The sequence below is a fragment of the Ursus arctos genome, unplaced genomic scaffold (assembly GCF_023065955.2).
Source record: "Ursus arctos isolate Adak ecotype North America unplaced genomic scaffold, UrsArc2.0 scaffold_13, whole genome shotgun sequence".
Lineage (NCBI taxonomy): Eukaryota > Metazoa > Chordata > Mammalia > Carnivora > Ursidae > Ursus > Ursus arctos.
In genome coordinates, this window is record NW_026622797.1 from 52,332,975 (window position 1) to 52,356,852 (window position 23,878).

Genomic DNA, 23,878 nt, shown 5'->3' on the forward strand with positions numbered 1-23,878 from the left:
CCACTAAGGACACGGGAGCAGTAGTCTCTCAGAAAATGCAATCAGGACTGGTCTAGATTACAGCAAATCAGAGAATCATAAAAATTTCACATGCATACCTAAATCATTTTAACTTAACTTTAATCACAATATAATTTAAATCATACCTATTCATTCCTCTATTTTAAAATTTTTTTCAATATGCAATACCTTCACATAGCTCAAAATTCAAAATATGAGAAAGTATACAGCAAAAAGTCTCTCCCGACCATGTCCCCTACCTGCCATTTCCCCCACCCCATCACAGGTAATTAGTTTTGCACGTACCCTTCTATATTTCTTTAAAGGTTTTTAATTTATTTATTTGAGAAAGAGAGCGAGAGAGAGCACAAGTTGGGGGAGGGGGAGGCAGAACAGAGGGAGAGGGAGAAGTAGGCTCACTGCTGAGCAGGGAGCCCAACGTGGGGCTCGATCCCAGGATCCTGAAATCGTGATCTGAGCTGAAGACAAACGCTCAACTGACTGAGCCACCCAGGTGTCCCATATCCTTCTATATTTTCTTAATTAACCTATAAACAAAAACATTTATTCTGATCCCCTAACTTTTGCACAAAATGTGACACGCCGTACACATTGTTCTCTATCTTTAATTTTGTTTTCTAACAGTATATCTAGACTTTTAGATCAGTACCGATAGAACCCAGAGAGACTGTTGCCACGCAGTTGGTCTGATAAGGGTGAGAGATTGAAGTTGGGCAGTAGACCTACCTGCATGGATAGGACAGGTCCCAGGGTAAGGTGAGGTGGAATGATAGTGAGATCTGGCTGGTGATGAAAGCAGACATTTGGGACAAGGAAGGCCCAAGGGCTCAGCAGTCTCTCTTCACAACACCAGATGGCACAGGTAATTTGAGGTAAAGGAAGGTGAAATGTAGCATTGGAATGGATGGATGATACTCATCAGTCCTTTAAGTAAGTCACTATTGGGATAGCCTAACCTTAGTAAATGCCTCAGTCTCGGGATGAGAGTTGGAGGTTAGACTTCAGGATTTGGAAGGTCCTACTCTTTGCATGATGATTTTAGAACCGTCCTTGGTGAGATTAGCAGCCTGGTGCCTTGAGACAAAATGTTCATGGACTGTGTTCTACGCCAAGGCAACAGTGGACGAGACACCATCTGATGTTCTGTGGGATGAGGCCGGGTGGGGGTGGAGTGAACAAGTCTGAGGTCTCTCAAGTCCTTCATATTTTGAAGTCGTCTGGCCTAAGACATGAAGTAAGGCTGGGGATTGAGCATTCAGAGCAAAATCAGTGGACCCATGTGGAGCAGCTAGAGGGAGAGAGAGAGAGAGAGAAATTTGGGATGGCAGGGAAATGGGACATCCCCTCTCAAAGTGGTCAACCACCACAGAAAATGAAAGTGTTAGAAAATAGTTTTTTCTTCTTTTCTACCTCAACCGGTGCTTGTTAAATTGGATTGTTATACTTCTTGACTCAACTAGAATAACCAGGCTGGAAACGGGAAGATGCCCCACCTTAACAATTGTAAGATGAATTAGGCCGTAAAAAGCTGTCGAAAGGGATTGTGGTAGAGCCATCTCTGAGCCAGCTGAGACTAAGGCGGCTGCCTGTCTGTTTCAATGGTTTGGGAGCATCTCAATCTCGAAGAGTGAGATTAGAGATTTCCGGATGTTCTCTGAATGATGGGGCGGGAACATGGACAAGAATCAAAATCCATACAAGTGACTTCTGAAGGAACAACACTGATTTGCAAGACTTCTTCTCCTCTATAGATTATAGTTACCCTTTTTTTTTTTGAGGGGGGCAGGGGCTTATTTTATCTTTTAAAAAGTACATATGCACACACACTTGTGGATAATGGGAAATAGAGGTTTTATCCAGGTCATCAAGAATGAAAGAATCCAAACGGTTAAAGCAAAATAGTTTTTTGCTTGAATTAATCAAATAACTGCTGTTCCTGTTTATTCCACTTTACTTGTTTGAACTTGGCTACAGAATGATTAAACTTTTACTTATAATCACTATAGTCACATGCAATTTTCCAGATCAAAATAAGTGATTGTAATTGAAAAGGGATTAAATGATTTTTGTACTAGAAATCATAGAAATTCTCATTAAGGTAATTGCCTTCTTGGAAGACGCTGATGTTAATTAACAATACACTTCTCAGCATCTTGTTCTATTCTTTTTTAAAGAAATGCTTTAATTAATAAAGAGTGTTCCTTCATGTCCCAGAAATACCTCCCTGTCGTGGAATTAAGATATTTTTACTTATGAAATAAATTAAGCAGAAAATATAACATAATAAATATAAGTACATAAATATAACAAAACACATACTAATCTACAATATTAATCCTCTCTTACCTGCAAAGAAAGAATTACTCAGCATGATTGTCACTTACATACAGAATATATGTTTTCATTTAGTGATACCACTTCCTTATGCTTTTCTCTAATATGAAAAAGTGGTCTGTTAGAAATAAACATTTTACATAAACATATCTTCTGCTGTAAAATGGACTAAAGATTTTATGTGGCCATTTAAAGGAAAGATTGTTTTGTACAAATAAATATAAAATCCCTGGTGATTTTTCCCATCTAAGATTTGAATTCTAGTAATAATCTCTTTTGATTTTTGTTATGCTTTTTTCCCCTACTTGATGTATGTATGTGTTTGAGAAGCAGTACTACCTTTGTAATTATAAATCCATATTTCCGTTTACACAAGCAGGTGTAGTAAATGTCTTCTTATTTTAATTGAAGGATTCAATATAGTATTGTCATCTTTAAGGAATGTCTAAGGAATTTTAACAGCATGTTAAATAAACAAATGCAGTAACAAAATGTACAGAACAAATAGAATGAATAAATTCTGGTTGTTTGGGGAAAGGCAAATTGCTTAACTTTAATGCAAATAAAAATTTAAACACTCATTTGAATAAATACATATAACCAAGAGGGCTGGATCAACTCAGGAATCTTAAGAAGAATTTATGGCCTTTTGCCTGGGAAAGATGCCAAGGGTGGTCCTGATGAACCGGCCTAATAAATGCACTGATTCTCCAAGGAAGTGAGCAGGCTCATTGCAGAGCAGACTAAGAGAAGGGTGCTTCGGAAAGTGTGGGGCGTGCCTGGCACACAGGCACTCACAGTAGGTACGAACCACCCAGAATCTAAGCGGAGTTAACCTTTGTTTCCTAAGGACACTGGCCAGGCCAGTGTTGGGGGATGGCTTGCCCTTTGGAGAATGATCCACTGACTCCTCTCCACCATGATCTCGAGAGATGAAGTTGAGAACACATCAGCAGGGCAGAGAAAGTCTGTTCCACTGCTTGTCTTTTTCTTCCAGGCCTGGTAGACTATGCAGATGAGAAAGATCTAGAGAGCTGGAGCCCAGAGAGAGCAGGAGTAAGAGGGATGATGGAGGGGTAGAGAGGGCAGGGAGATGGAGGGAGAGGGCCGAAAGAGACAACAGGCAGACCCAGAGGTGGACCTTAGAGCCAGTCCCTCCTGTTGTGGGTGTTTGGCCATCTCTCAGGGGGAAGGTGTGATACGAGTAGAGAGCTTCAGGCACTGCCTGGCTGATCCCATCTCAGGTGACACTCGGAGATGGTGTAGCCAGAATGACAGACTGCTTCTGTTTCCTTCTTCACCTTCTTGCCCTTCTCTACCCGCTCTGGCTCCCTGCTACACTGGGTTCCCAGTTCCCCTGTCTCTGGTTGCAAGCCTCCTTGTCTCTGCCCACTCTCACAGTCCTGAACGCTCTGGGTTGGCCTTGGGGCCTCTCCCTGAGGGCTGCCCCATGCCCAGGGCTCCCTGACCATAGTCCAGGAGAGCAAGGAAGGGTTGAGAGACCATGCCCAGATGGCATATCAGCACTGTGAAGAAGACAGGACTGTCTTTGGGCCGTGAACCACAGGAGAAGGGCCCTCCCCACACACCCTTCTCGCCATCCCTCTCAGGGGGTTTGTTTCGTGCCCCAGCTCTGAATGCTGCTGCCTATTGTTTCCTGGACTTGAGGAAACATCACAGGACAGTTAATGGCATGATACTTACACAATTATTTCTATTTTAAGTTATTAAAGGACACAAGTAAGAAACAACTTGAAATGCTAGCTAGGACCAGTGACTAGATTTATGAGGTTTTGCTTACAGTTATAAACTATTTCTTATAAAGAAAGAAGGACAAAATGTGAAAACAGTTTGAATATAAGTATAACATACAGGAAGCCAGGTTTTCTAATTTTTAAAATTTAAATTTGATTTTTTATTTTAACATTTTATAAAAGTTAATTTTATATGTCAGATACTTTGATTAATATAATGCTGCTTTGAGTTACAAAGTTTCTCTATTGAATTTCCCTACCTACCTTTTTTGTTTTAAATATTTCATTTATTTGAGAGAGAGAGAGAGAGAGCATGAGCCTGGGGAGGGGCAGAGGGAGAGGGAGAAGCAGACTCCCCGCTGAGAGGGAAGCCTGCCAGGCTCGGGGCTCGACCCAGGACCCTGGGGTCAAGACCTGAGCCAAAAGCAGACACTTGACCCACTGAGCCACCCAGGAGCCTCTCCCTCCCTACTTTTATCATGTTCCAATAAAATATAAAATATGAACTAACAATCTCATCATGTCTTTTTCTTTTTACTGCTTCCATCACTAAGTAATTTAAAAAAATTTTTTTATTCTAAATTGTGGTAAAATACACATAAGATAAAATTTACCATCTTAATCATTGTAAGTATACGGTTCAGTAGCATGAAGTCTATTCACACTGTTGTGCATCCCATCTCCAAAACTTCTCATCTTGCACTAATAATTAACTTCTAGTATATAGCATTACTAAAGCAAATTTCTTGTTGGTGGGGGGAGGATTTCTTTCATGACAAAATATCTTTCACTACTAACAGTCACTGATTTTACAGCTGTAGGTTGTAACAAGAAATGTATTGTACAACCTTCAAAGCCCGGCAGCTCCACCAGCTCTCGCACTATGGCTAAAGACACCATTGTGCTTTCCTGCCGCAGACAAGTATGTGAGTAATATCCTTTTATGAGTGAATGAATGTGGTTAACATGCATACACTTCTCTATCTCCCACATTGGGGAAAGCTCCTTTTTTTTTTTTAAGGCAATACAATTGAGTCAGAACTTTCTATGCAAACCTCTAGATATTAAGAAGCAGCTGCTGATATAATAACAACTCTAAAATCCTTGCAGTAGGAAGTAGTATAAATGTTTTTATGGGAATTCCAAATATTGATGTCCTATTTACTTTATATGCCTTTGAGTTAAAACACAGTCTGTACAGAAAGAAAAAAGGCAGGCAAAAGGCACTCCTGACAATGAGGAAGAACATCTGAAGGCAGCGTAGAGCAAAGATTCACGCTCACGCCTTGAGACTCATTATTTATTATCCTGGTGCTTTGATATACAATGCCCTTTTTACAACTTACATTCGTTGTAAGTATGTGCTTTTCAATCAGACAAGGGTTATTTTACCATGTTTTAGTTCACCAAAGTGTTTATTCCTGGGAGCCAAATACTGGAAATGAAGCATTACCTTTTTAAACATTCCAGGTTCCATAGGCAAAGGGCCAGGCACATCAGCGGTGGTGTGAAGGAGCTGGGATTCCCCACGATGCAATGCAAATCTCTGGCAGTCTGGAGCCACATGGCCTCCATCCCCTACCTCCAAAGCTCTGTAAAGAATGGAAACATAGTTATGTCAATCACCTATCAAGAACTCTGAAAACTCAAGAAACCCAAAGGCGCATTTCTGTTTGTATATTTCCAAGTAGCCAAGATAAGGAATCATTCTTCAAAACCTACATTTGGTACTCTCATACGCATTTAGGAATAAACCATGAGGACTTTGCCATGTGGCCAACAGAATTCTTTTAAACCCTATGCAGAAAACAAATCAGAGCTAGATAGGTGGATAAATAACATTTATAGATAGGTTTGGGCAATCCAATTTCATTTTATGATTTCTTGGTTGCTCTACTGTCATTGCTCTTAAGAAGAGATATTTGTAAATTTTCTGAACATTGGAAATGAAGTAAGTACCAAATCCATTAGGAGAAGGATCTAGGCTATGCCAGGGAAAAGGAATCATTCCCAGGATTAGTAATATTTATTAGAGTTAAAAGAAATGGAAACCAATGAAGGCAGAGTGTTCTAGCCAACCTTGGTGGATTCCTACCCCAAACCATTTCCTTTATCCAAACTCCCAGACACCTCATCCCTCCCACACAAACATACTTTTCTTCATTAATAACCCTGATTTTGTTCAGATATCCATCCTCCGTGTGCCTCAGAGGAAGCCACTTCTGGCTTGGTAGTCCATTGTGATTGGTCTATCCCTGGTGTCCTGTTCCCCTCGCCAGTAACTGATTTAGGCTTATGCCCACATATCTCTCTTGCTGACATTATCCCATTGATTTATGTCTCTCTGACCCTCTAAATGGTTTGTACTTTGCCTGAGTTATCTGGTGCAAGTCTGGTCAATGAGATGTGAGGGAGTCTGCTGAAGGAATCAGTGGAAGATCTTTCTCTTAAAAGAAGGTTTACAGAAAAAACAAGTTCTTCCTTGTAGGCCAGTGTCATACCTGCATATGATGAATGTGACAGCCATCTTGGAACCATGAGTGGCATTAGCCAAAGGAGAACAGATGGAGCAGAAAGTGGACAGAAATATGAGAGCTTGAATCTTCGAATATATTGTTGAGCAATTGGATTAACCAATCCTAGACCTACCCTAGCTCTAGAGTTCTTGTTACGGTGCATAATAAATGCTCTATTCTTTGAGCCATTTTGAGTTGGCTGTTCTCTGTTGCCTGCAGTTGAGCATCCTAAGAGATAGAATTGTTGATACATTTCTTAACTGTATACTTAAGGCTGGAATAAAGTACTGGAGCAGGAGAAGGTCTTTGAGTGAAGAATGCTAATGAAGTGGGAAGAGAACTAAAAATCCAAGGCTCTAATAATTCACAGAAGAAACAGAAGGTAGGTTTAGTTTCTCAATGGCCAGAGGAAGCAGGGGGGGGACTACTATAGATAGTCCAGGAATGGTGCTTGCTTTGCCCATAATTCTGAAACAGGAAATTCTGGGTGTTTGTGGTATGGCAAATAACCTCTCACCTGCCTTTGAGAGGAGGAGGCAGATGACGTGTTGGCTGACTTCTCTCTCCTCCTGACCCAGATACAGGCAGCATGTCTGTGCACCTGGTCACAGGTGCCATTATTTCAAACTTGGCCCCAGGTCTCAGTTGGGGAGATAAAGAAGGCCACGCGATGTGTGGGCTGGGAGGGCTTCATAAGCAGAGCTCAACTTCAGGACAACTTCTCACCCAACCCCAGATGCTCAGGCCACCCCACGAGCATTTCCAGTTCCTCTCTAGAGTGTCAGACGCGGAACTTGTACACACAGCAAACTTATTATACAAGTTTGTCTGCTGAAACCAATCTTCACAGTATATTACACGGATATAATAGACCCAGAATCATGCTGGAGGGTCCCTAGGCCATGTGGTTAATTTTTTAACAACACTTAGCTTCATTCTTTCAGCAAGCATTTTTACATCTCTCTGTGTGTCGTATGTTGAGGTACACAGATGGACAAACCCACCCTCTGCCCTCAAGCGTATTAAGGCCTAGTGGACATAAGGGCTCTTAAGGGGGCACTATTATTCTGAATAATAGTTATACACGGAGCGAGACGAGATAAATCTCCCTGGCCTACAAGCCAACCTTAGTAAGTGATGTTTGTAAAGGGAAAGGCCAATAGGAAAGTTGGTTAATTTTTCTTTTCCAAAGGTAAATTTTAGTTTAACTCCCAGGAAGGCCACAGGTAGTCCTAAGAAAGGCTGAGCTTGGCTCTCTGGTGAGAAAGGGAAGATTTGTAAATGGAAGTACAGTTTTCTTTGTGAATAGTCACTACTGGTCTCTTATGAAGGACACGATCTCTTCAGTTAAAAAAAAAAAAAAAGATAAAATAAAATCCCCTAAACACTATCATACTGATCTGGAGTTTTAGCACGGGATAATGTATTAATTTGCTAATTATAATCTGTGCTTCCCTCATTTTAGCACAACTCTGTTGCCAGAAATGAAAGAGTTTCAGTGTTAACTCCTTCACTTAACTCAGACTCATTAGTAAGTGGAACATTGGCCAGCTTATCCAATTACTCTGTTTCCTTTTTATTTGGCTTGGTTTTAAAAACCAGATTGCCCTTTTCCCTGGAGATGAAGCTGGTAGAACATTAAGAATGGCAAGATTGTCTACCCTTTCTTGAGTTAAAAGCCACAGTGCTATTTCCAGACAAATCCAAGCTTTGTGTGCTTGAAGCTTATATAATTGGGGGGGAGGGCTCTTTAAGAAAAAGAAAACAAGATATCTTTTTCAACCTTTATAACATTAGGACCTCTCCTAAAGCCTTGGGAGTGGCCCTTGAAGCATAAGCCTCATTTGCTTCCTGTGAATCTGCTTCAGGTTTGGTCTATTTCATCAAGTTGCCCCTCAAACATTTTAATACCTGTAGCCCAATATAAAGCAAGTTAAATGAGTTTCTTTATCTGACAATTCTTTTTCTTCTTTTTTAAAAGTAGGCTCTACACCCAACGTGGAGCTTGAACTCACGACCCCGAGATGAAGAGTCTATGCTCTAGAGACAGAGCCAGCCAGGCGCCCCTCTTTATCTAGTAATTCTTGCTTCAGAGATAATGTACGGGTAAAATAATAAAAACGTGACACAAAAGGTGTAGGTCTAAGGGCAGGGTACAAACTGGTGCTGTACCGCCATCTATTGTCTACTCAAAGAACTCTTCATGTGTTCTCATGTGCCTTGGAACTGGGATTTCGAAGTTCCTGAAGGGGCTTCCCGTGCATTGAATTACTTCCTCATGAGAGCTTAAAACACCAGGTATTAGAACCACTCTTCTGAATCAAGGCAGTGGCTGTACAGCTACGTAAGTTTTCTGGCCATGAAGAAAGAAGAAAACTTTTAATTCGCTAACAAGCTAACAGTATATGTAGTATTTTTCTGCTGCGACCTCTAAATGGTAGAGAGCTACCATTTCCTGAGCAACTCAGATTGTGGACACACACCATCAGAACATTCTAGACTTGGAAAGGTCCTCGAGATTGCCTGGCGCAGTCCCCTCACTGCAGATTTGAAGAGACAACGGCTCTGAGAAACCATGAGGCTGACAGAACTGGGGGCCTGCTGATGCCCCAGGTACATGGAACCGAAGTCTGACTTCTATGCCAAGGCTCGCCAAGAGGCAAATAATGACGGTGTCACCGTAAGGCCACGTAAATCTGTCCTAACTCCAGAAAACAAACAAACAAAATACCACATTTATTTACCTTGGAAACCAAGGGTTTTAGCTTTACAGAATGGGTGTTTCTTTCGGAAGCAATGTCGTAGTCAGACTTCTATTTTTCTCAGCTGAATAGGAGATGAAATAGAGCTGTGATACACACAGATTTCAGGTCATACCAACCCCGCCATTAGCATGTCACCTTGGCGAGTTACACAACTTCTCTGAGCCTCAGCTCCCTCATCTGCAAAATAGGGATCATAACCAGACTGTCGTGAGAATTGAATTAGCTGATGCTCATTGAAATTAGCTAATGCTCATTAGCTTAGTACTAGCACACAGTAGGTGCTCAGTAAGTACGAGTTATTTTAATTCTGCATGCGAATGTCAGTTAACGTTTCCTGAATAACAGCTTACTAGGCGTCACATAGATGTTACTTTGAGCTGGCGTATTTATCAGGTTCAATGTGAAATGATATAGAAACAAGAATGGCAGAGATGGGAGTACAGAACCCACCTGACTCCCAGTTCAGAGACTAATTTCAAATTCTCTGCAGATGAGTTTCATGACCACAGTTGGCTGGAGATAGAAATCTAACTTTCTATATTCATTCAAGTTTTAAAAATCCAAAACATCCTCGGAGTTTTAGCTACGTAAAGATTACTCTGACATTAATAGAAGCATTGAGCACCGGCAAATGGTAATAGCTTTAACGCACAAACTCTGCCATCTACTGGTTGCAAAGATCATCCGTCTACTCATCATTTTTTTTGTTTTTTTTTTAATGTTTCTATAAAAAGTAACACTCTCTGGTCCAGTCAGCCTTCATCCTCCTGGGACCCTCAATGTTTTAAATGGCAGCTTGAAGGCTGGGGGCCATCTCCCAATGTGCTGTGCGGGGCGGAATGTCCAAGTTCCCCTCATATCTGACCCCTGGAATGCAGATCATCTTCTCTCCGACAAAGCCTGGGGACCTTTGCCATGATCATTCCATTGTGTGAAGTCTAGGCTCTGGGTACTACAGAGTGTGTGAAATTGAATCAAGCTATCTCAGAACCAATAATATGCAAATTTTGGTCATCTGGGATCACTCTCCATGATCAAGAAACTATGAAGCCAACCCAGAGCCAGGCTGGGCTCAACAAAATTTGGCTTCATTATTGGTGTTCCCAGAGGAAGGAAGGATCTCATTCTGGGCAAGAGCAAAGAGGATGAGGGACCAAAACAACCTGGGGAATAACTGTCCCAAGAGCCAGGAGAACTGACAAACCGAGGTCTGTGTCTCAAGGAGGGGCTCACGTTCAGTAGGAGACTCACGTTTCATGCATGATTGGACATTCACTCACTTGGAGGAACCAAAGATGATGGCATTTTTTCAATTTCTCTTCAAAACATTCAAGCTGGACAATTTCATTGTTAAAATATAAAAGAAATTTTCTTGATTGTTGGTATTTTCCTTTTGAGGCTACTCAAGTTCCTATAACCTAATGGCAGAGAAGAGCAAATGTAGCTTTTCTATTGATGGCATATCTAATCCCCAAAGAAAGACTGTCTAATGACCTTCCCAAGCTCATAAATAACAAATTAATAATGCAAGAGAGAGTTTTTAAAATTGCTATCCTTTGCAACACAAAACAAAGCTAGCGGTGATTATATTACCGTGGGGCAGGCAAGAAGCAAGAAGAAAATGATTATAGGTATGAGTGTAGAAAACCGACCCTAAATCACCATGGACAACCCTGGGGAGTCATCCCTGGGCTCTCCTGCTCCCATCACCCCACCTCTGGTCACTGGTCAAGTGCTCCTTTGTTACCACACCTGAGCTTGCTTTGAGAGACACTAAAGCCTCAGCCACATAAGAACTCTTTGTCAGACACATTGCAGGGAAGCTGAGAAGGGTGTTAGCCACCATCTTACTTAATAGTCTCTATGGGGCCAGAAAAGAGAAATTCCTCTTCTTCTTAAGTGCCAAAAAAAGCTTCTCTTTTCCTCACTTGCTGTCTTTCAGACAATGAGGACTGTGTATCCGATCGTGAATCAATTTTAGTAATGATACAGAACTTTGTGAATGCATAATTCTGTTAAGTAATTGTCTTTCTGGTCTTATCACACTATTATTTTATACCACATTATATATTTTAGTTTTCTAATCTTCACCTTTACATTGTTAATTGGATATAAACTGTAAATCCTTTGGAGGAAGAAGTGATGGGGTAGAAATACATGAAACCCTCGTCCATTCAATTGACCATTATCCTATTCCCAAACTTCATTATCTTTTCAGTTTCGAGAGTTTTCCAGCTATCCTCTGCTACCTCCTCTCTTCTGCATCCTCCAACCCGCTCTAACATCACAAACAGATTGATCTTTCTAGTGTATTCTCTTATTTGAAAGCCATTAGATGGTTGGGCACTGGGTATAGAATAAATAGTCCAGCATGGAAGCTCTTCCATCTTCTGGACCCAGTCTACCTTTTCAAACAAAGCTCCCTTAAACACCTACATTACAGGCAATTTTGCTATACTGGCTCTCGTTATAATCATTGATGGCTCTTGCTCTCACAGAGTAAGTTCTTTTATCTCAGAGAGCAAGCTCCTTAGGGAGCTCGTGTGTATGATTCTCTCTGTTTTTGCCATGGCATGTAACCACATCTGTCACATCACAGATGTTCAGTCAGGGTTTACTGGGTGAGGGAATACAAAGCCCTTTCCGCAAAGATGGTTTGACTCATGAGGACAGCAGCTGGTTGCGGAGCCAGTGCTGTTGATGACTATTTCAAACAACGTCAGTATAAAGCTTTGGTTCAAAAGCACCTCTTCCTACCCATGATAGTTGCAGCTAGGCTGGTCCATCTGTTGTTATTTTCCAGAAGTCTACGGTGATGTCACACCCTTCGAAGTTGACTTTACAGCACCTTTAGTGTGTATCACCTGCTTCCTTTGTTTACCTTTGCCACACCTTGGCTCAGTAATCCAAAATGACTCTGTGCCGACCACAATTAGTAAGAATTCATGAAACTCTAGGGTCCCTAAAGAACCTGCACCAAACTTGTGTGCCTAAGTTAGCCCTTCCAGGCACTCGAAGAATTATCTTCACCAAACTTGAGCTTTGATAATAATTGCATTGCTGCAAGCATTATTACTTTATAACGACATGAGAAGCAAAAAGTTTCAAGATAAATTTGTAATTGTGCAAAAAAATTGTGTAATTGTTCCTTGTATCAAAAATGTTCAGCATTTACTATATTTCCTGAACTCACAGATATCTACTTTCCAACAAATTAGGTACTCTCCGTATTCTCAGAGCTATAATTCAGAGATTTAAAGGCTCTACTCAATATATTCTTACTATACAGTGGTCTATAAATCATATAAACCTAGAAGTGAGGATTGAGTCTTTAAATGTTACTTGTAAGACATATAAAACATTTTCACACACAATGTAGCACTTATAGTAAATGCCCTTTGACGATAGTAGGAAACTAAAGAAATTGTTTTAAAATATAAGAATGAGTCTTTCTTTTTTTTTTTTTTTTACCTTTTCAAGATAATTCTTATGGATGTTAGTTTTTACATTAGTTTCCAATTTCATCTGTCAATCTCATCATGTTTGACTTCCTCAGTTTCCAAATACCTGGCAGGTGCTCAATGATTAATATAAAATGATCAGTAATTAGTACATAATTGCCTGAATTAATCCTTGACTTCCCCCATCCACCTGCACCAGACAGGCTAACTTGGTAAGAGACCGGAGTTGCTTAAGGGTCTCCTAGATACGGCCTCTGGTAGTGACTAGAACTGTCATCATTTACTTAACGATCAATTCAATTAGTATCTTTAACTGGTGCTAATGTTATAAAAGAAAACTCTAATTAAAAATCATTTCTAACAAGAAGTAATAATGCAAAACATATTACGGACACATCAGGAATACAGATTTGCTTACTGACGACAATGAGAAGCTGAATCTGAGAATAGACTGATATTTATACTCTTGGCTCCCATGAATTGAATTCGTCTGTGGTGTAAGAAGTTGTCACTGCTCTCTATCTAGCTTAATAAATTTGTCTTTACAGAGATGCTAGTAACAAGCTCCGAATTCCCCTCTTAGGAGTAACCCACTGCCTCTCCAACCGTTCTTCCCTCAGTTGTGGTCAGAGAGATTTGTTTGCTCTTCCCTTATGCACAACTGGTTTCATTATTTATTTTTTGCTCAGGTTTCCTATTAATTCTTTCCCTTCTCCTCTTGGCAGTCTCTGGCTATCGAATTCTATTAAGTCTAATTTCAAAATTCATTTCCTCCAGTACACTACATTATAATGAATCTTGTGTTTCTTTCCCCCGTAGGTATCCAGTTTGTACTAAAGGAAATCCCAACTGACCGAACGGTTGTATTCCAAAACTTTTTTAAAGGTAACTGACTTACTATCTTATAAATACAATATTATAAATGGTAGTTTAATTCCCAGATAAGCTACATGACAAGTCGATTTCATGTAGCTAAAATAGTACACCAGAGCAGAAAGAAAGAAAGAAAGAAAGAAAGAAAGAAAGAAAGAAAGAAAGAAAGAAAGAAAGAAATTGCTAATATGAATTATAGAATTATTGATATTGGTTTAAAAAAACAAGAAAGCAAAAAAACAGCCTTAGAAATAGTATTTCTTGGGGTGCCTGGGTGGCTCAGTCGGTTAAGCGTCTGCCTTCGGCTCAGGTCATGATCCCAGGGTGCAGCGATTGAGTCCCACATCGGTCTCCCTGGGGAGTTTGCTTCTCCCTTTGCTTCTCCCTCTGCCCCTCCCTCCCTGCTCTGCGCACGCACGCACGCGCGCTCTCTCTCAAATAAATAAACTCTTAAAAAAAAAAAAAAAGAAACAGTATTTCTTTCTCTCAAGTACAGATTATTTTCTTTTTGGGATAGGGATTATTGAGAAAAAGCACATTCAACTAAATAGAGTTAATGGTTAGAGAACTTTTCAGAGATTATAAAGTGACTTTATAGGGCTTTTTTATTGTTACCAGATCTAGACTATTACTGTTTCACAACAAAATTTATAGTTTTCTCTTTTCCTCATATGAATATATCACTAACTTTGCTCTTGGGCCTTACAGCCATCAGCTACGTGACCATGATTCACAGTAGAATGAAAGAGACAGAACGAATACAAAGAAAAAAGGAAGGACGGGAAGTGAGGGAGAAGGGAGAGATTTTCCTTTGGCCAAGAGCAGAGAGGAAGAGGAAAGTATTCCAAATAAAGTGAGGATACGCTTAGGAGGAAAGAAAACCCCCACACACGGAAGTAATGTCGCCAAGGGGGGGGGGGGGGCAGGCAGAAGCAAAGAGGCGGCCCTGCGCATGCGCAAACGTGCAGTGCTCCAAGGGAAACGCCGCGGGCCCGCGCTTCCTAGGCTCAGGACGGGCCTCCGGGCACAGCAGCGCCGCACGGAAAGGACGTGCAAAGTTCAGGTGTGTGACAGTAACTGGTTGTGAACTTTTAGGCTGAATGCTGTGAAGTAACATTTTTATAGGTCAAAACCAGTCAAATAAGGTCCAACCTAGCATTATTTGTTAAGTGTTCGTATCGGGCTTTCTGTGAATATGCATTATTTCTTCATTTCAGTTATGGGCTTTTTAGGAGCTTTTTAGACCACATTGTCTTCTAGACCTATAACCTGTACTCAGTTACTCAGTGGGTATAAAATAAATGCCTCTTTTAAAAAAAGATTTATTTATGTATTTTAGAGAGAGAGAGAGAGCGTACAAGTGGGAGGGGCAGTGGGAGGGGGAGAGAGAGAATCTCAAGCAGGCTCTGCACCCAGTGCAGAGCCCGACTTGGGGCTCGATCCCATGACCCTGAGATCACCACCTGAGTCAAAACCAAGAGTTGGACACTCAACTGAGTGTGCCAGCCAGGCACCCCCCCCCACACACACCTTTTTTTTTTTTTTGATCGGGGATGACATAAAACAAGTTTTTGCTTGTGGCACTGACTGATCGAGGACCCAGGCTTCTAGCACTGAGAAAGAGTTGAATCACTAAACCACAAAGCCTTCTACTCCAAGAAAGTATTTATTTTGTTTAATAGAATTTTAAAGCAGGGAGTGTCATCTCACAGGTAGAATGAGGATATGTGTTTCAACAAGCTGTGTGCACCTAGGAGACCTTTACTTCTGCACTCGGGATCAACGTAGGAACTCTCACAATACTTGTGGATATCAGGCACAAGCTAACAGAAGAAAGAACAACTATATTCTTTTTCTTCATTTAAAAATATTTTCATACTGCTTTTAATAAAAAACTTTTAAATATTGCCAATATTTCAAAAAGGAAATAAACTTGTGTTTTATAAACCAGATAGTGGGACATACCACACATTTCTCAAAAATAAGCAATTCATAAAATTAATCAATAGATATATAAATTTCATTAAGATTTTTTTATTTGCCATATTACTTATAATGGAAGAAAAAGGCTACGGGCATTTTTTCAGCTTCTACACTCACTTTTTACTAAAAAGAATAAAAATGTTATTAGCAAAATTAATTCCCCAATCTGTCATCTTTTCTTCCCTTTAAAATAATAGAATCTTAGGGTTTCCCTCTATTTAGGAAATAGTCAAAGTGAAATATTTTCTCTCTCTCCCAAATTTAGCAGTTACAACTCATGTCACTGGATTTCAAATATGAGAAAATCATATAATTGCAATTACCATTAATTTATATAATGTATTTTCTGAAAACCAAAAAGATTTGATGTTGAACCATCACCTGAATCATTCCAATGGGTTACTCATTTTTTCAATGATTTTATTTATTTAAGAGAGAGAGAGAGTGAGTGCAGGCACAAGCAGAGGGAGGGGCAGAGGGAGAAGCAGACTCCCAGCTGAGCAGGGAGCCTGATGCGGGGCTGGATCCCAGGACCCTGAGATCACGACCTGAGCCAAAGTCAGAAGCTTAACTGACTGAGCCATCCAGGCGTCCCTGGATTACTCATTTTATCCTTTCACTTAACCATCAACTAGTTTATATGTGTTACTAATAGAAAAGGAAGATACTGATCAACCTAACTAAACACTTGGATTCTCCACTTCAAATGCAAACAAGTTCCTGGGAAAGCAAAACACATATGGATTTACTATGTATCTGGTTATAGGACCAGCGATAGGCACAGGTGTGGGATCTGACGTTGTTTCCATACGCCTCCCGCACCCTGACTCTCCGTGTTTTCTCCCTTTGCCTCCTCACAGAGAATCCCAGGATTTTCTTGTGGTTGCATATCAACTGTTAAACAGAGACGTGATCTAATAAAACTAAATAATGGGAGAGAACTATTCACTTACTATGTGTACTGGGATCAATAACATCCCCCCAACATTCACGTTCCCTACAACCTCAGAATGTATCCTTATTTGAAATAGGGTCTTTGCAGGTGTAACTGCAGTTAAATTCAGATGAAGTTATACTGGATTCAGGTGGGCCTTAATCCAATGACTGGTGTCCTTATAAGAAGAGGGAAATCTGGACACAAAGACTCAGATACACGCCGATACAGAGGGAAGAAGGCTGTGGGACGGTGGAGCCAGGGACTGGAGGGACACAGCTGCCAGCCAACAAACAAAAGGATTGCTGGCAGCAGCCAGGAGCTGGGAAGAGGCAGGGAAGGATCTTCCCTGGAGCCATCAGAGGGAGGATGGACGCCAAGCCTCCAGAACGGTGAGAGAATACATTTCTGTTGTTTCCACACACAACATTGTAGTACTTTGGTACGGCAACCACAGGAGACTAACACACTCTGGTATCTGCTGAGTGAATGTGCATGTTTCAGAAAGTCCTCTGGGAGAGGGCAGTGTTTAATGCAAAGAGAAGAAATAGCAGGAATATCTGGCATCAACAAAAACTCAGAGAAGACATCTTCAGGGAAGTGAGCCTTCTGAGTATCTTTTAAATGAAACCCAGAATGTGCCAGCCTCCTCCAAGGAGGGATGGGCCCAGGCTAGTCTGAGTGGAGTTGCTAGTATTACTAAGCCTTGTGGAGGGAAGAAAGAGAAATGAAAAGAATGCAGGCACTTTGCCACCCAGGGCACTCCAAAGACACCAAAAGTCCTAAGATGAAAAATGCTGCCTCAGGTAATAAGAAACCCTGAAGTAAAGCCAAGAACAGTGGGAGACCTAAGGAGGGGCCTGCGAGTTAAAGAGGACTGTATGCGTCTATACCATGCATCCCTTTAGGTCCTGGCAAAGTTATATCAAAATTAACTCCAGGTGGCTGAAAGAATTAAATGGAAAAACATCCAACCACTAAGAAGTTAGAAGGCCTAGTAAGGCATGGTCGAAGATAATATAGGATGGGAAACGATTTCTTAAGATTAAAAGCAATGGAAGAAATAAAAAAGAAAAATACTGGTAATTTTACTAGGCAAAATTTTTAATTTTTCATACTTTGTTTTAAATAAAAGGCAATGACAAGCCAAGAAAATATTTTTGACAAAAACATCCAGCAATTGCTTAAGAGCCATACTGGATAAAGAAACCATAGAAATATATAAGAAAAATATTAGCAAACCCAGTAAAATGGGCGAGGAAAATGAATAATTTTTAAAGGAAGAAAGCAAAGGTTAACGAATGTATTTTCCCAACCTCATTAGTAACAAAAATATGCAAATTAAAGTAACAATAGATATAATTTTAAAATTAATAATGCTCAATGCTTTTACATTCTACTGGGGGATACGTTAATTGCTATAGCCTTTTAGCAAGCGATTTATTAGTACTCATCAAGAGACAAAAATGTTAATATACCTACACCTATGATTCTACTCCTACAAAATGTTTATAAGGAAATAATCAAAGACATCTTCAAAGAGTTATTTACAAGATGTTTATGGCAATGTTATGACAACAAATTTTCAAGCAACTCAACTAATTTGGGTAATAATTTACTAAGATATGGAACGTCCGCTTTGTAGAGTGCCATTTATCCTCTGGATCATTGAGTAAAGCCTATGATACAATGGCAGGTTGAAAAGTAGGATAAGGGCGCCTGGGTGGCTCAGTTGGTTAAGCGTCTGCCTTTGGCTCAGGTCATGATCTCAGGGTCTTGGGATCGAGCCCCATGTCAGTCTCCCTGCTCAGCGGGGAGTCTGCTTCTCTCTCTACATCTGTCTCTCCCCCCAGCTCATGCTCTCTCTCTCTCTCCCTTACTCTCTCTCAAATAAGTAAAATCTTAAATAAAAAAGTAAAGAAAAGTGGATAAAAAATTGTATATCAACTATGTTACATATCCAAGAACATATGGAAAGGAAGTAGACTAAAATCTTAATAGGGGTCATTTCTAGCTAGTTGGATTATGAATAATTTATATTCTTTTCTGTATTTTCCACAACTGTTATACATTTTCTTATAATGAAAAAATTAACAAAAAAAAAAAAGTTGTAAAACTCTTAATAGGCTCCTCAGGGAAGTCTAAATAATAAGGATTTTTGAGTGGCAGTAGCAGAAGGTAAAACCCAGATGATGAAACAGAACTTTTAACATAATCTAATAAAATATTAATGCACAGATTTTTACCTGCCAGTCTCAATTTCTTTTTCCCAATTCCCTAGGCCAATAATTCCCAACCTAGATTTTAGAACACCCCACTTTATTGTCAATTATCTCATGAGATTCACATTTTTTTTCTTGGATATTTTCCAAGACACCACTTGTTTTAAAAATTTGGAAGGAAAAAAAAAATACTTGCAGGGAACTTCACTCTGTTTAAGGCACTCAACATCTGTTTTGACGTCTGTCAGAGAATTAAAAAGCAATCACTGAGGGGCGCCTGGGTGGCTCAGTCGTTAAGCGTCTGCCTTCGGCTCAGGGTGTGATCCCGGCGTTCTGGGATTGAGCCCCACATCAGGCTCCTCTGCTGGAAGCCTGCTTTTTCCTCTCCCACTCCCCCTGTTTGTGTTCCCTCTCTCATTGGCTGTCTCTATCTCTGTCAAATGAATAAATAAAAATCTTTTAAAAAAATAAAATAAAATAAAATAAAAAGCAATCATTGAAAGGTAATTCTGCAGGAGTGGCAGCTAGATTGGGGCAGGGGACAGGAGAGCACAGAAGTTGACAAGGGAATGATTTTGTCTTGTTGCCTACTGTGCATGATTTCAAAAATCATTTATTCCACTTCAACAAGGGAATAGGATGCAAATAACTAAAGGGTAGCCTGATTCCATTCACTGTTTCATTATTCAGTGTTCAGTGTCTTTTTCTACCTCCTGTAGCTCCTTTTTATTACCTACACACATTTTATAGAACAAATCAGTAAACCCATAAAATGAAACTGATAGAGAAACTGGTAGAGAAAAGTGAGTCTTTTATCTTTTACACTGATTCTAGATGGAAGCTTCTGACATAGTATTCTATAGTTTTCTTTTTAGATCAGGGGTTAGCAAGTTATGGCCTCTAAGCCAAATCTGGCCCAGAACTTGTTTTTATAAATAAAGTTTTATTGGAACAACCACATGGTAACTGTAATACAGAAGTCTCTATGGCTGCTTTAGTGCTACAATGGCCGAATTAAACAGCTGCAACAGAGACTGGATGGTTGGCAGTGCCTAAAATACTTACTATCTGCCCTTTACAGACAAAATTTGCTGACCTCTATTTTGGATTATAAATTCCTACAAGCTTGCTTGGCAGGGTGTCGTCGTCGTCTTCTTCTTCTTCTTCTCCTTCTGCTTCTTCTTCTTCTTCTTTTTAAGATTTTATTTATTCATTTGAGAGAGAGAGAAAGCATGAGCAGAGGGGAGAGGCAGAGAGAGAGGGAGTGGGAGAAGCAGACTCCCCATTGAGCAGGGAGCCTGATGCAGGGCTCAATCCCAGGACCCAGGGGATCATGGCCTGAGCCGAAGGCAGACGTTTAACTGAATGAGTCAGCCAGGCGCCCCTGGCAGGGTGTCTTCTTTTTTAACTTTGCAACTATCATCGAAGAAGAATAAGCACTGCAAAGCTCTAATAGATATTATGAGATAATTATAACAGAAGCTCAGGTTTACCCAAGTCTGGATAAATTCAAAGACAGAAAAATTCACCTACAACCTTATATATAGGTCTAAATCTGAATAATTCTTCAATTTATTTAATTTTCTTGACTACTAAAATATATATATTTTTATATTTATCTTATTTATTTTTTTAAAGGATTTATTTATTTATTTGAAAGAGAGAGAGAGAGAGCCAGCACAAGCAGGGGGGAAAGGACAGAGACAAAGGGAGAAGCAGGCTTCCCGTTGAGCAGGGAGCCCGATGTGGGACTCGATCCCAGGGCCCTGGGATCATGACCTGAGCCGAAGGCAGATGCTTAACCGACTGAGCCACCCAGGCGCCCCTTTTTATCTTATTTTAAAGGAATAAAGCAGTAGGTGAGGATAAAGAGAACGTCCTCCAGGACGTTTCCCACTACCCTCTCCTCCTGGTATTTACGCCTTTGTATAGTTTCCTCTCACACAAATGATGATATCTCACTTCCAAGACTAGGTCATAACTCTGTGGCTTCTCTTTTTCTGTCTCTCTCTCATCACTTGCTCTGGGGGAGGCCTTCTTTGCTCTCATCCTGTAGAGAGGTCCACATGGCAAGGAAATTCTACCAGTCACCAGGGAGGACCCGAGGCCTCCCAACAACAGCCACAAGAGTAAGTTTGGAAATGGCTCCTCCAGCCCCAGTCAGCCCTTTGTCTGACTGCAGCCCTGGTCGACAGCTTGATTGCCACCTAACAGAGAGCCTGAGCTGGAGCCCCCCAGCTAAGCTGCCTGTGAATTCCTGACCGGCTCGAGCTGAGAAACGATAAATGTTTGTTGTGTGAAGCCCCTGAGTTTGGGGTCTTTTATTACACAGCAATAGAAAACGAATATGCTTACCTCTGCCACCACTCCCATATTGTGGCTTCTAGTTTTTAAAAGCCATCTGCTCTCGAAACGGACCGTGAATTGGATCTAGGTCAGGACGCAATATAAATATCAAACAAATCAGAGACTTTTCTCTGTACTATAAAAACTGTCAGCCCGGAAAGCAGCTCTTGAGCAATTCCACTCTGTGGCCATAGTGACATGAGTCAAAGGCTGAAGTGACTGAGATCATGTGTGGGTACCTGGAAACAACGCAACCTTTATGCCAGAAGGACCGAAAACCCACCAGAACTTGTCAACAGCCAAAGTCCCGAAGTGCCGGGGAACCAGAGCTCAAGCTTCTCAGACAGCTTTGAGTCTCCCTGCTACTTCCACCAGACAGGTGAATGGTGTCAACAATCTTTACATTTGTGTGGTGCTTCGTCATTTGAAAAGCAGTACTTCTGATGTGTATCTTTAATCCTCACAGCAATCTTGACTTGTAAGTTTAAAATAAGAGTCATCTTATTTTCTGTAACGAGGAGGGAGAATACTAGCATAAGAATAGAAAGCAGCATCTAATTCCACCTGTGAAGTATTAGGTTGTTCTGCAGAGAATGTGCGGAGCCCAGAAGTTCAGCGGAGGGACCTCAAAAGCCAAATCAAGGGCCAAGCGGGGATAGGCTGAGGGGTACCTGGTGGGACCCATTACCAGAAGTCTCCCAGAGAACTCCATTCCCCCCCCCCACTGGTTCGGAATCCAGGGTACGCTCGCAAGAATAACTTCTGTATTGGGATTAGAGTATCACACCCTTGACCCTCAATTGGTCAAGCCCTCCAGTGATCCACTGATTACCCTGAGAACTTAACTCCCTGGAGAGTAGGTGCTGGGTATCCTTCATCTTTGTACCCCAACAGCTTGTAGTATACTGAATTCACATGGAAGGCACTCAATTATCCTGGGGGAAAGAGAAGGAGGAAAAAAGGAAGGGAGTAAAGAAGGGGCTTAAAGTACAATATGCCTTTCCTCAACCTACAAAACCTATTGTATTACAAATTATTTTATGTTTTTAAAGATTTATTTTTTTGAGAGAGAGAGAGAGAGAGAGCACACGGGGGCAGGGTGGTGCAGAGGGAGAGGGAGAGGAAGAGAATCTCAAGCAGACTCCGTGCTGAGCACGAAGCCTGATGCGGGCCTTGATCCTATGACCCTAAAATCATTACCTGAGCCAAAACCAGAGTCAGACGCTCAACCAACTGAGCCACCAGGTGCCCTGGTATTACAAAGTATTTTAAACAAAGTTGTGTAATTTCTCTTGATGGACCTCCCTCTATTCTAATAGAAGGGCACGAAATCTGGCAGAAAACATTAATGGAAGTACAAAGCAGGGGAGAAGAGCTCCTTCTGAATTAGCAGGGCCTCATCTCCTAAGCCCTCTGTGTGATGAGGTACAATTAGGAGACTATGTTTATTTGAATATTTCACTCTCAAAGTGCTTCCAGAGACAAGAGGCATCGAGAAGACAGCAATGATTTTGCCATGCTGAAATTAATATTCTGGTCTCTTAAGAACGTAATCAGAATTTTAGCAATGTTGCCAAAAACCAGGGCACTTGCGATGCAATCGAGGCCTCAGCGAACAACGTAAAGAACTCTTTCACGTCAGCAAAACCTTGTGGGCAGCAAATTCATCATGTCATGTGTGCCCACTGAAAGCATCTGGTTCTGTGAGTCCAGACTGGACCCCCAGCAGCTCTCGGCCCTGATGGAATGGCCAGGGAACCAGCCCAGCCTCAGTACAGTGGGTGCTGCAGGCTATAGAAACATTCCAAGTAAGTCTGGGCACCTTCACGGGACAAGCCCCATGACAAAATACGTCATGTGCTCAAAACCAAAAATACAACAAACCACAAAGCAATGTGGCCGCTGCTGCACGTATCTTACACCTCTCGGTGTAATCTGCCCACCTCCAGGTGGGAAGATAGGTCCATAAGATAGAACTTCTTCAGGTTGGTGTATTTGTTTAACCAAAATGGGCAATTTGTTTGCCCATCTGGGTTTATAATCTCCTTTTAGAGTCTGCCTCAGACATAATTTCCAAGATGGTTTGGAATCTGTATTTTCAGTTTAGAAAGATTGTGTGGAGAAAGTATCTGGATTGAATGAAAGATGGGTGTTCACCTAGGACTGCGTTTATATGTCACTGCAGAAGACTGTAGACTATTCAGGGGGAGGTTTATTCCAAAGCAGAAATCAGGAGACTAACTGGCCGCGGGCTGGATGGACGCATTCTTAGGAGGCTGTGGGAACTTGTCTCCTAAGGCGGCCCCAGCGATTTCTCGTCTCATGGTATCACATGCAGCTCCTCACATCCAGGGGTGGAGTCTTTTCTCCTTTTGAGCTGCTTCATGAGAGGGACAGCTACCCTGGGGGAGAGGCCACCTGGGGAGGGGATGTGGGGACGAGCTTGGAACCTGACCAACCAGAACTGAGGCCCTGGACATAGGCCCCAGGAGAACTGTTCCTGCCAGCGCCCCGCTGTTTTCGCTGAGCTGTCGGGCATGTGACTGAAGAAACCACCTGAGAAGGTCCAGCTTCAGTAGACATCCCATAGAGCAGAGACAAGCTAAGCCTACATTCCTGTCCGAATTGCAATCATCAGGAGCAAGAGCACGATTGTGAGTTCAGGCCAG

At 41.2% G+C, this 23,878-nt stretch overlaps 1 protein-coding gene across 1 annotated transcript in view; it reads right to left on the bottom strand.

Moving 5' to 3' along the window:
• Positions 1–23,878, bottom strand: part of CRYBG1 (crystallin beta-gamma domain containing 1) — a 189,330-nt gene that overhangs the window by 105,484 nt on the left and 59,968 nt on the right. The window contains exon 2 of the mRNA XM_057311159.1: positions 5,563–5,701. Within this exon, the coding sequence (XP_057167142.1) occupies positions 5,563–5,701 (139 nt within the window). The remainder of the gene's footprint in view (positions 1–5,562; positions 5,702–23,878) is intronic.